The sequence below is a fragment of the Molothrus aeneus genome, chromosome 10, assembly GCF_037042795.1.
Source record: "Molothrus aeneus isolate 106 chromosome 10, BPBGC_Maene_1.0, whole genome shotgun sequence".
NCBI classification, from domain to species: domain Eukaryota; kingdom Metazoa; phylum Chordata; class Aves; order Passeriformes; family Icteridae; genus Molothrus; species Molothrus aeneus.
Window position 1 is genome coordinate 8,623,204 of NC_089655.1, and position 12,891 is coordinate 8,636,094.

The 12,891-nt window shown below is 40.1% G+C and overlaps 1 protein-coding gene across 4 annotated transcripts in view; it reads left to right on the forward strand.

Annotated features, from left to right (window-relative positions):
- The window catches only part of ACSL3 (acyl-CoA synthetase long chain family member 3), a 50,281-nt gene extending 38,142 nt beyond the window's left edge, over positions 1–12,139 (forward strand). For 3 of the 4 annotated variants that reach the window (XM_066556359.1, XM_066556358.1, XM_066556360.1), the window contains exons 14-16: positions 460–574; positions 5,123–5,280; positions 8,050–12,139. In XM_066556359.1, coding sequence (XP_066412456.1) covers positions 460–574; positions 5,123–5,280; positions 8,050–8,213 — 437 coding nt within the window. In that variant the 3' untranslated portion in view covers positions 8,214–12,139. Of the gene's footprint in view, positions 1–459; positions 575–4,741; positions 5,067–5,122; positions 5,281–8,049 lie in introns of those variants that run through there. The other variant, XM_066556361.1, reaches the window with a different exon arrangement.
- Positions 12,140–12,891: the final 752 nt, after the last annotated feature.

Here is a 12,891-nt window from a genome sequence, read left to right on the forward strand (position 1 = left end):
CAAGTAATTTGGGTGTAATTTTTGTTCCTAGTGTTGTTTTTAAAGTAAAAGGTGAACAATTCTCTTTAAATATGGATTTAGCCTGAAATAAATAACATAATGCCACCAAGTGGTGCATATCCTGCCTTATGGTTCTGGGCCAGAGAGCACAAAATGTGTGCTCCTGGCTAACAGTGGCTTTTGCATAGTCCTATTTGTCTTCCATGCACATGATGGTGCTGTCATATAGGAAATGCTGTTCTGAAGGCAGAAAATGCATGGAATTGTAATATCCCTAATTTTGTTGGGACAGACAGACTGATAAATTGCGTTCTAGAAACCTAACATGAAAGGTTTCTGGTACATTCACCAAACATGAATCAGTTTGGATATTTAAATAAGCATTTCAGCAACTGTAAAATCAATGTTTCAGAGTTTTCTATTCTGTAATTAACACTTAATTCCTTTCTTCCTCGATAGATCGCAAAAAGGATCTTGTAAAACTGCAGGCAGGAGAGTATGTTTCTCTTGGCAAAGTGGAAGCAGCTCTGAAGAATCTCCCACTGGTGGATAATATTTGTGCATATGCAAGCAGGTAAGAGCAGCTTATACTTTGTCACTGCTCTGTTCTTTGTCCTCTTGAAACAAATTTTATTGCTGCTCAATGCGTAGAATTTTTTTAATCAGCTAAAAAAAAGGCTTTTACTTATAATACAATGGAATAACTCTCCATCAAAACTAAAAGATCTGAAATCCATTTTTATTTTTCTTTTCTCATTTGTTGTCATCATTTATTAGGAAATACCAATGCTGAGTCTTACATTCCCCCTTCCCCAATCTGAAAAGCAGCTGAGCTCTATTGCATTAATTACAGGCATCACTCAAGCGCTTTGAGATTGTTACCTTTAGAAGCCCTAGGACACCTTGTTCCTTGCTGTGTTTAGTTGTCATTTGTCCTTCAGAGGAAGTACTGTGGTACTTCAGAGGAAGGTGGGAGAAAAAAACACTAATGGCCCAGTAGTTGGCTTGTGAATTAAAGTTACTTTTCTTTATCCCTGCAGTACACCACCTTGAAGCTTGAGAGAAACCACAATCTAAACACTGTGCAAACACACAATAAATGACAATCAAATGTCATTTCTATTTGCTTTATATGTGTACTAATAAATGAGGTGATAAGGGCTCAAACATGTCTTAAGTTTCTATTTCTAGAGTTTCTTAGCTCTTACACATATAAATATACTTCAGGTGGTCTTTGTTTCCTGTTGACATTTGACAATGATGTTTGGAAAGTTATTTTGGAGCTTCTGAATGATCAGAAATATTCTGACTCCCACTGTGTCCCAAAAAGCCCCACTTTACTTTGAAAGAAGCCAGGATAAGCATACCAGAGAATTGCTCAGTGGTAATAAATAAAACAATTAACTTCTGGTTTGTTCACCTGGTTCTCTGTAATTTTGGGGGGTTTGTATAGTCATCTGTATCTGCAGTTTTGACAGTTTTGGATCAGTAGGCTGGCATGCATTGGGCCAGCCAATGCTGAGGAAATTTCCATTCTTTTAAGCTTTATTTGTGGTTTGGACTCACTGCGTGAGTCTCACATTTGCTGGCTTTGACAGCCTGAAGCTGCAGCTGTTCCAAACACCCTCTGTAATCTGTGGAGAAAGAGCTTCCTAAGTGTGATTTCTTCTCTTCCAGGATTGCAGTTCACTATTGGACTTGTGCTACCAAATTTTTGTGTTAATTTTGCCAGGCCAACATAACATTGGAAGCTAAAATACACTTGCCAACCAGACACTTGACTTTGATAGACAATGTCTTGTCTATTACTTAAAAACAGGAAAACCTTTGAGCAATTTTTAAAGGTAATTTACAAGCAAGAGTCCAGACCAAGGACAAACAAGACAAGACATTCCAGATTGGTTTTTCTGTTGCTGCTGTACTTTGTTAATACTGTTACGTGTGTGATGTGGCCTGAGTAGCCACGTGATAGAGTCCCTGAATGATTGTCCATATGCACATTTCATTGTGGCCATGGGCTCACCTCAGCAGTGTGAGCTCAGAGAGGTTTTGTAACAGTGCCTGTGACCTTTCTTGGATCCTGTCTCTCCTTATACTTTGTCTGGGTGATCTTGTATGCAGGAGGAGTCCTTTACTTGTAGCTGTTCTGTCTCCCACATGCAAAAGGACAAGGAGAGCACACTTGTACAAATGGGTTTAATATCTGATTTGACCTTCGATTTTAGGGTGCAAAGCTCCTCTGAACATGGTAGTAGGGAATCAGAATTGTTTGTGTGATATTGCTACTTCAAAAGGTGTATTGACTTCAGACAAAATAAGTGAGATAAGCAATAAAAATATTTGCTGAAAGGAATGGTGATTAGAGCTCTGTCAGGGGAGACTCCTACTGCTTTATCAACACTTCACCCATCCAAGACACACAAAGTGGGTTTCAAGCATCACGTCAGGAAAAGAAGTAGCTCAGTTACCTGAGGAATGAGCAAACATGGCAAAGAACCTGAGGAAGTCCTCAGTAATCTGAAGGAGATAAGGACCAGGCTTTACAGAATAGAAACAGTGGTATCTATGTGTAGTGCCATGAAATATGTTTCTGACCACAGGTCTGAGAGCCATATGTGCATAGAACCATAAGCACAGCAAGGGAATGAGGCTGCCCTAGTGTAGGACTGACATTTTGGCAAAATCTTTCATTGTGAAAGAGATGACTAAGGAGGTCTTGAGGACCAAAGTCTGAAAATTTCCACTGAAAATCACTTCCGAGACAAAGGTACCAAATACAAAGGACCAGCATAAGGAGCAGCAACAGGGCAGTGACTGCTTGAGAGGGAAGATGTGCCTTCAGGATACCTCTCAAGACAAAACAGTGTTTTAGCATTTGAACTGCAACAAGTGAAGATTGAACTTCGTGGCACAGAATGAAAACTACATGTACCAGGACCTGAGAGCTGCAAGGTGTTCTCTCCAAGAAAAAAACAATTGGATGAACCTCTTTGTCCAAAACAAGTACACTTCTACTGAAGGGGCTGAATTTTAGATGAACTGGAAGTTTGATGCTTACCCAGCCAGCTGATTACTTCTGTGTGCTGTTTATCCCTGGAGACACTGGTGATACTGCAGGACATGATCTTGAGCATGTTAAAAGACTAGAGGAGCCAGGAATGGAAGTTACAGAGTCCTTTGTGTCCCAGGTGCCTTCACACACAGTGCATACACAGCATGGAGGCAAAGTTACACGGGTTCAGTGCAGAGTACAGCATGAGTGTGCAGAGGGAAAATGGGGCAGGGGCAAAGGCAGAAGGTGAGATGCAAGCAGTAGTGATTGTGAGGCTAATCTGAAATCATCCTTTAATACATTTTCAGGAAGAGAAAAATGAGAATGGTTTTGAGCTGGCAGGCAAAGCTTGTGATGATGCTGCCAGGGAAGTCTGTGTTTATAAAGGACTCTGGTGCAGTCTTCTCAACTCCTGTCAGATGCCCATTATGATTTCTGCTAGTAAGAAGGGAGAAAATTGCAATGTTCAGTAACCAAAAGCATATTTAGAGGTGGTATTTTAAAATTATCTTGAAAACCTTAAAGGATATAGCACAGTAATCTGCATGCTAGGACTGAGTTTCCATATTTTGTGTTAATGATCTGTCCGATGAGAGCTGAAAAGATTTAATAATTCTGTAGATAGTTAAGATGGGAGGGAACCAAAGCCACAGTGGAGGATAGGATGAGAATTCAGAGCAAGCTTGGCTAGATGGAGATTTGCTTGAAAAGAGCAGTAATTTGAAGGAGAGGAGTTGTAGATTATACTTACAGCTAAACAAACTGCAGAAGTTAAGGGTGAGAACTACCAGCTGGTAGCAATTCTGTAGGAGCTGACATGAGTCCACAAGTGCCATGCTGTTATAAGAAGGTAAAAGGCATAATCAGGTGTATTGCCTACAAAATGCACGATGATCTCTTTGCTCTAACCAGTATTAAGGGGTCTGAGTTCCACACGTAGCCCATCTGAAGAGATGGACTTCATGAAAAGAGTCCAGGAAAAAAATGACAATGTCTGGGCAGAGGCCTGTGATGGTGTGAATTGGGAGGAAAGGGCACTGCTGATGTGTCTAAATAAACCTAAGAAAGGAAGCAAGACTAAAAAGGTGACAAGGAAAATCTGTGAATGAATAAATAGCTTCTGTGGAAAAGAGAGGGACAAGTGACAATTGTGAGGTCAATTTCAAAGAGGAAGAGACAGGAGTTGCCATCAGCAGCAGCTTATCTATGCTATGAGTGAAGAAGTGTTGGCATTAGGGCTTGCTGATGTTTAAGCAAGATGTAGACAAACATCTGTTAGATGTATCTGACCCTGCTTCAGGGCAGGTGAATTGATTAGGAGCTCTTCTGCGATCACTTTCAACTCTGGCTCTGTGATCTGCTTTGTTACAGTGTGTCAAGTTGCTGTCTGAGGTTCTGTGCACGTTTTACCTAAACTTTACACCATCAGAAAAGCTTTGAATACCTATTTCAGAGTGAATTGTGCTTCAGGGCCCAAAGACTTTGAGATCACATCTTTCTATGTTCTGGCTTGTCAGGAGCAGACAAAGAGTGCCAACAGTAGAGTGAGTGTATGGACAATCACTGGAAAGAGAAAGAGAAGTCACTTCCCTTACAGAAGCAGGCATCCTTTGAGATGTGTTGTGCATATGCTCATTCCACAACCTGCTGTCCAACCCCTCTTCACTGCAGTCCTCTACCCCTCTACAGTAACTGGACTCTGCAGTTGAGAGGAATCTGAGGTAGGGAGGCCTCACACCAGGCTCCGTTCCGGGCTGCCAAACATGAGCAGAGGCATCGTGTGGGTGCTGCTTCCCAAAGCTTTGGGCATGAGACACAGTGGAATATGCATATGGACAGCACACCTTGAAGCAATCCAGTTACTGTAAGGTAAGTAGCTTCTCTTTCTACTTACTTTTAAGCAGGCAGAGGTAATTTGTGTGCTATTTCAGGAGGATTATCAGGTGAACAAAAGCCAGCTGTTAAGAGCAATATCTCTGTATGAAGTGTAAAGCCCCCAACTTGAAATGTTATTTTTTGAAGAGTTGTTTACTTTGCCAAATTCATACTAAAGTACATTGTGCTTCTCAGTTTCCATTCTTATGTCATTGGATTTGTTGTGCCAAATCAAAAGGAGCTCGCAGAACTAGCCCGAAAGAAAGGATTTAAAGGAACCTGGGAAGAGATCTGCAACAGTCCTGAGATGGAAAAAGAGGTTCTGAAGGTGCTAGCTGAGGCTGCTGTGGCAGGTGAGTGCCTGGGTAGATGCTATCAATCTTGTGGACTGCAATGTCTGTGAAATAGGTATGCATAGGCTCTAAAATATTTCCTTGGTTGTGTATATTCATTTCTTATGAAGTAAGATTTTCATACAAAAACCCCCAACAACAAAACATTAATTGGGCCAGTCCTTTTGTCACATGCAGCTTCTTTTACTGTCACCCATAGCTGAGGAAAGAATATAAAACCAGTGAAGCTTTACAAGTACAGTTCTCTGTATATATGTGTGTATGTGTGTTCTTTAAGATGTTCTGTAGTATCTTGTTGGCCTTGCTGCTGGTCCAAAACCAGTGTGGGCCAGCTATAGATCCATAATCATTACATATGCATTAGGTATGAGACAGTCTTGCATGCTACATACCAGTGCAGAATTGAAATAAAGCCATGGTGACAGGGGCTCTCCTGGCTTGACCTTGCATCTGAAGGATTTCCAAAACCAAAGCAGCATCTTTGTAGTTAGTAATATTCAGAAGACTTTCCTTGCATTAACTTCTCTAGCCACATTTGAAAACTACTCGGATGCTCTGTACCAGTGTCCACAGTATCACATGGGAGTTTGTAGCTTCTTGGCCTGTTTGTGTGAAGAAATGCCTTGTTTGTCCCAGCCTTCCATCTGCCAGCTCAGGCTGACTCTGCTGAGCTCTGCTCTGGGAGGGGCAGTGAACAGTGCCAGTGCTGCTTGTGATTCTGGCAGTGTGGATTATTCTTCCCCCTCAGTATCTTTTTCATGCTAATTGGCCATACTCTGTCAGGCTGTTCTGGTGCAGAATGAAGCAGTGGCACAGGGATATTTTGTTTGTTCCTTATAATAATTTCTGCCTTGCTTTTGGCCATTTCTGAGCATTTCTGGGCTTTTTTCATAACACTGTCAGTTATGGCCACAGAATGATTTTTTTGAATGATCATCAGGGGTATAGAATTTTCCATACTCATCTCTGGGCACTTTCCTGCAATGGATGTTGCCTACTGTTTTGCAGCATCGTAATGTCCTTCTGTCCCTCTTTGCCCTTTGTCCTCATCCTTTTTACCCTGGATAACTACATGCTTCCAACAATCTCTGCTTGTTAATATTTTCTCCATATTGCTTGTGAATATGTTAAACACCCTCCTGCCATGAGTGGAGTCTCAACACTGCAGCTGCTCTTTCCTTGCCCCACCTCTCTAGTCTGCTTTTCTTCAATGTAAGGAGCACATGGCCAAAGTCATTCTCAGAAGCTGCTGTGATGGGGAACATGTGAAAGTTGTTTTCATTTTTTTGTGTAACATTATTCTAAGCAGAATTAAGTACTTTTAAAATTTGATGAAAGGTAGTATTTGATTCACTGATTTTGATGTTATTTTATATTTGGTTTTGGTTTTCATGTTGGTATCACAGGCTTTACTTCTAAATACTATGGATTTTAGTGATAAACTGCAAAAAAACCCTGAAAACCCAGAACTAGTAATCTAATGTCAAAGGGAGAAAAGGGGGCAGGAAAATCTAAAAATGGCAGGTTGCATGTGATAAATATACATTTGTGTATATTTTTGAAATTCAACTTGAAAGGAGAGTATTTTTTTATCATTGCTATCTGTTGGCTACTTTTCTTAGTTATTTTCTTTTCTTATATCTGAAACCACAGCAGAAATTGTTGCAAATGATAGTGTTTTGTGCTGAAGGTGTAGCATGGAGAGCACTGCTCTCTTTCAGTACAGGGAAGAGCTCCCACATGAACTGAATTCCCTTGATCAATTTAGAGCTATGAGGAAAAAACAAACTCCCCCATTTTTTCTAACCTAAGCAGTATGGATTTTAAGGTTTTCTCTCCAGATGATGAGTACCATGATGCTGATAGAGTTTTCTCAGGCCTTCTGCTGGTCAGAGTGACCCTGAGATGTGTTAGAAAATCTCTTTTCCCAGCCCAGCAGTCCAAGAAGGAGTCAGAACTCTTCTGTTCTCGTTCTCAAGGTTGTTTATTGTTTCTTATCTGTAAAATTCTTTCTCTGGCCTGCTGAGGTCTGTTCAGCAGGTCAGACAGAGGAACACTGGCCGCCCTCAGGGCAGTGTTATCTTTTTATACTAAAAACTATGTATACATTATTTACAGTAACTTCCCAATACCTATCATCTATGTTAGACAGTGAGTTTCTACTTAAACCAATCCAAAAGTGCCACCATCATGGCAGAAGGTGGAGGCCAGGAAGAAGGAGAAAGACTGGACACACCCAGATTCCTTTATCTTGCCTCCTGAACCTCCATTCTAAAAACCCCAAAAATCTATTTTTTGCCCCGTGACAAACTATTATTCTATTTAGACTTTTGTGGCTTGCAGATCCTCATATAAAGTTGGTAATTTTTTCCATGGGTCATAATCAAAGTCACAGGTGCCTTGGGTTCTGTGCCAAGGTCTCTGAGCCCCCTGGCAGGGGTTTGAGCCATCCAGGGCAGCCAGAGGGATGTCCTGAATTCTGACTGCGTTTGTCTTGAGGATATCATTTCCATGCACTGAGGAAGTGCATGGAAGTTAGGGAGCTGCAGAGACACCTGAACAGCTGGGCTTTATTCCAGTATTTCTGTGGAAATGGGACAAACAAGTACTAGCAGATTCTGTCCTTCTGCTTGTGACCCCAGAGGTGGTCAAACCAGCCATGGGGGGGTTGGAGGAGCACTTCTTCATTTGGGTCACGTTTTGTGCTTAACTTCAGGAAAACGGCTCCATTTATTTTAGGTTCTGCATTAAAAATATTTCTTTTGACAGCAAACCTGGAGAAGTTTGAAATCCCAGTGAAGATCCGTTTGAGCCCAGATCCCTGGACGCCAGAGACTGGTCTGGTGACGGACGCGTTCAAGCTGAAGCGCAAGGAGCTGACGGCGTTCTACCAGCCGGACATTGAGCGCATGTACGGCACCAACGTCAAATAAGCCCTGCCCACTGCTGCTCTGCTGAGCTGGGATCAAACAGCAAATACTTGAATTGCCTGTCTCAACCCAACACTTGAGATCAACACACAAAACCACCACTCCTCATTTCCAGCTTAAACTGCTCTTTCTAATGACATCACCACGATGACTGGCGAGTTTAGTAAAATGTTATGGCAGCAAATTTGTGTGTCTCCTTTTCTCCAGTTTTCTCTGCTACCTTGTCAGTCTGTGGATTTTCCCAGGTCTTTTTGGGAAACCACGATTCTGAAGCCTCAAGTTTTTAAACATTTATAAATCCTGTATAATGTTTTATTTGTATCTTTCAAATTTGGGTGTATATAGAGAGAACTTGGCTATATAAGAAATGGTTATACTGGGGGCCTTTTTTTACCTAATTATTTAAAGATAAGAAGGTATTGATGTTGTGACATTATGTACATTGAAAATGCCTGTAACAAGGTAATTGTTGAACAGAGGACCAGGTTATTTGCTGCTGTGCTATTTTTCTGTGTAAATCTGAGGGAGAAAATGTTTGACATTCCAGCTTGTGTAATGCACCTTCAATATGTGCCTAATGGTTACTTTTATTTTTATCTGAAAATGGAAGGATGCTTGTGGCACAGCTCTGCCTCAAGGCAGGTACTCTTGCAGGTGTTAGTTAAAGCTCCTTTAATACAGAAGATGCTATTAACACAGCAGAAGTTAAACCTAGGAATAATCTCTCAGATACAGAAACTCCTTTTTAAAATAGCTCGTGACCATTTCATCCAGAGCTGAATTGTGTAGTGCTAATATGAACTCTCATCATTAATTTCACCTTATACTTTACAAGCTTGACTGTGTCCTTTTAACAGAGGGACTGTAGCAACCTTTGTCTTTTCTCATTAGGTCTGGACATTACAGTGGATTTCCTCTTTTGTTGTTTATTAAGGTTTGGCAAGACCCCTGCCCTAGCTGCAACCCAAATCTTCCTGGGGGGATTTTTAAAGTCATAATGACAGTTATGTTCTCAGCTCACACAGTGCCTAGCTGCCCTTTGTGCCATTAAAAATCTCCCTTTGATTCTCTGTTCTTTTGTGTTGTACTTTTTGCTTTAAAAACAGATATTTGAAGCATTTGTCAGCCAGAGTTATTTATGTTGCTTGGTATGTTACATCTAATTCTTACTTTGGGAAAGAGTCTCAATTTCTGTTTCAATAGAGATTCATGGATATTGTTTGAAAAAATATGGGGGCTCTTTTCATGTTGAGTAAGAGCGTTCAGATTTGTTTCAGATGTGAATTTTATTTTCAAAATATTTCTGGAAAGAATATTCAGGGTTACATGAGAATGTGAAAAGGCATACATCAGTCAACTTGGTGATGAAGCAAATACTAAAATGGTTTTGATTTGGAGATCACTCTCTTGTGTATCATTTACTTGTAGTACTAAAACTCAAGGTCCTGATGCTTACTTAGTGCCCTGCTATGGTAGCACATAGCAATGCTGAAGCTTGGTTTGGGAGAGGGAGTTCCTGCTGATTGTCTTTGAGACATGAGGTTTTGGGAGGTATTTGATGTGCAAATTTCATTTTATAAACCTCTGAAATATTTTTTTTAACCAATGCTCTCCATTGATTATAGAAAGCAGATTCAGAGTTGAAGGTTATTAGGCAGGTTCCCTGATGAAATGATGAGGTGGTTTATGCTAATTATGGATTTCCCCTGCTGCTGCATGACAAAATGTTAACATTTGGTAAATTTTGGTGTAAGTAATCAAATGGAAATAGAAGGAACAAAAAGAAATCAGAACCATATTTTTGAGATTATTGCCTTTAGATATCCAGATCATGAATGAAAACCTTGTAACAAATAGAGATAAGACAAATGTTGAAAAATGACTGAAGAATCCAAATGTGGAAAAATTGCCAAGGCTGTAGGGAAGTGTCACACCATGTATTAGACATTACTAACACTTAAATTTCTATCTGTGCTCCATCAACATGTTCTTAAATAGAACTCAGCACAGACTGTACATTGTTCAAATATTTTTGTGATTTTTAGTGAAAAATAATAAATTGCTCAAGTACTATGTATTATATCACTCGGTGCATTGTGCAGCAGATTTAAGAAAACAAATCTGCTTTTGGTTAAACAAATCTGCAGTTAGTATTTTGTTCTGCTAAGGGTTTAAATCCCCTTTTGAGAAATCACATAAAGAAAACTTTTAAAATAGTTTGGAAATAGTTTTATTTTCTTTTTTCCAATCCAGTCACAAGATGGGGTTGCAGTCTAACTGTGCATTTGATTTTACAGTTCAGGTTTTTTTATGTTTAAAATGGATATGATATATATAGTTTCTCTTTCATTAGGCATTAAGATCCATTGTGGACATTTATTTCTTCTACAGAATGTGAAAACAAAGCAGTTCATTAAGTTTAGTCCCAGTGCTGGAGATGGAGAGACTTTTTAAAAATCTTTGTGATGAGTGTGGGATTTTTTCTTTTGATTTATAGCAGAAGAGAGATTCCACTCCTGCTGGATTGAGAGTACTTCCATGTCCCACTGAGGCCACCTGTGCTGGGGGCTGCGATGGGATGTTCAGTCAAGCTCCAGCTCAGGTGTGGGGCTCCCTCCCCTGCTCCTCTGGGCTGCCAGGTCCTTCTGGCTGCCACTCCTGCATTGCTGAGCACAAGAACAGCTTTGGAGGGATTTGTTCCAGCCCTGCAGAGATGCACTTGCTCGAATCTCCTCCATAATTTTTTTTTGTTTTGTTTTGTTTGTTTTTTGTTGGTCTGTGTCTTCCCATGCCCTGAGTTACAAGAACAAAAGTATAAAAGTACCTGCTGGATGCACTGCAGTGTCCCAGGGGCTGTGGGCAATTGCAGGAGCTGAGAGGTGTTTGGGAGGGGTGCTCTCTGTCACATGGGGGATCTGTAATGGGAAGAGCTGCAAACTTTAAACAATCTGAGTTCAAACTAAGAGAAAGGGGCATATACCTCACCTGAAGGGCCCCCAAAAGAGGGGGATTTTTAACAAAAGTTTTGTAAATAAAAACTTATCAGGTCTCTGAATTGTTGAAAATTGTAACTACTTACTCTCTTGTGAAAAATCCTATGTATTTCATTATTAAAATGGTTGACCAAGAAATTCCAGGGATGCTGTGAATATCCTTTAAATTTCACAATTCTTTAAAATATTTTCAGGACTTTAGGCTATCATTCAATCTAGATGTAAGTGTTCTTTACAGAGCATAGGGTTTCTTGGGTAGGTGAGACATTCAAAAGTTGCATGTCAGAAAAGACAGCGTGAGTTTGCTGCTGCTGCAGGTCTGCCAGAGGCAGGAGCACACCTCAGAGGGGAGCTGTAGCTGAGCGGGGACAGATTCTGCTGGACTGGCAGTGAACAGCAATGTGTGACTGGAGCTGAGAACACAGCAGGTCCCTACATCCCACTGCTTTACAGACAGGATGCAGAGAAGGGTGTGGAATCCAAACCCTGCATTAGGAACACCCTGTAAAGCTGGTAAGTTTATGCAGAAATTGCTATAGGACATAAAACTCCTTTGCAATAACCTTTGTCCTGCTAAAATTCACAACCTTTTTATTCTGTACTAAAACTACATTTAGGTGATGCAATGCAGCATTTTTAATTTTTATTACTGTGGTGTATTAACTACTTTGGACTTGGTATAAAATAGCGTACATCTGTTTCTTTACTGGTAAGAGGAACAATTTTCAACTTGCCTACACCTTGGACCAGGCTGAAACATGAATTGAATGACCAATTGTATATTGTTGTAATGGGTTATTTAATGTAAACTCATTTTCAATGTGATCTTGGTTGTTACTATGAACTGCCTGAACATTGTATACCCTGAGTTATATTGTATGAATTATTTATTTGTAATTGGATATCATGTTTCAAAAATAAAATTAATTTCACAAATTGGGTCCTGTACATCCAGTTTTTCAGTGGTACAGAGTTGATAATATAGAAATGTGTTCATTATTGTCAAGTGTTTCAAATACACGTGACCATTTTGGACTGAATGCAGGAGCAGGAATTACCCAGGTTAGCCTGGATTTTCACTGAAGGAAAAATAATAGTGTTTGGCCAATTTTTATTTGCATATGATCTGCCATTTACCTGCTTTTAAAAGCACTGGCTGTGGGTAATACCTGATGTAAAGCTATAGGCTTATGACTTTTTTTTTTCCTATCCAAGTGTGCTAGGACTTGTATTTAGTGTGTAATTTCCCTTGTGTTGAAGAGTCAGATACTAGATGCTTGCAGTTGGACTTCTTAAGAGATCTTGAGCACTTAAATTTCAGATTTTGGTTGCAAGCTCACAAACCATTGCTGGTGACAGTCCAGCCTGGAGGCATCTCAGCAGAAGCCTCTTTTTCCCTTTTTTGTGTCTCTGTTTACAGGTTCCCCAAATGCCCAGGGTCATTCGTAGTGCTGAAAAAATGTCAAACCCTCCTTGCTGTGTAGCTGATATTTTTGTTTATCCCTTTACCCAGCCATGAGGAGGCTTCAGCTTCCTCTAGATTCAGTTATATCCTTAGTTGTTTATTTTTTTCTTTCAAAAATACCTGGGGGGTTTTAGACTGAAAACTTATTTCACATTATTTTGGATAATGCGATCCACCTTAACTGATTTTTTGGTTTTCTTTTGTTAGACATTTTTAGCTAATA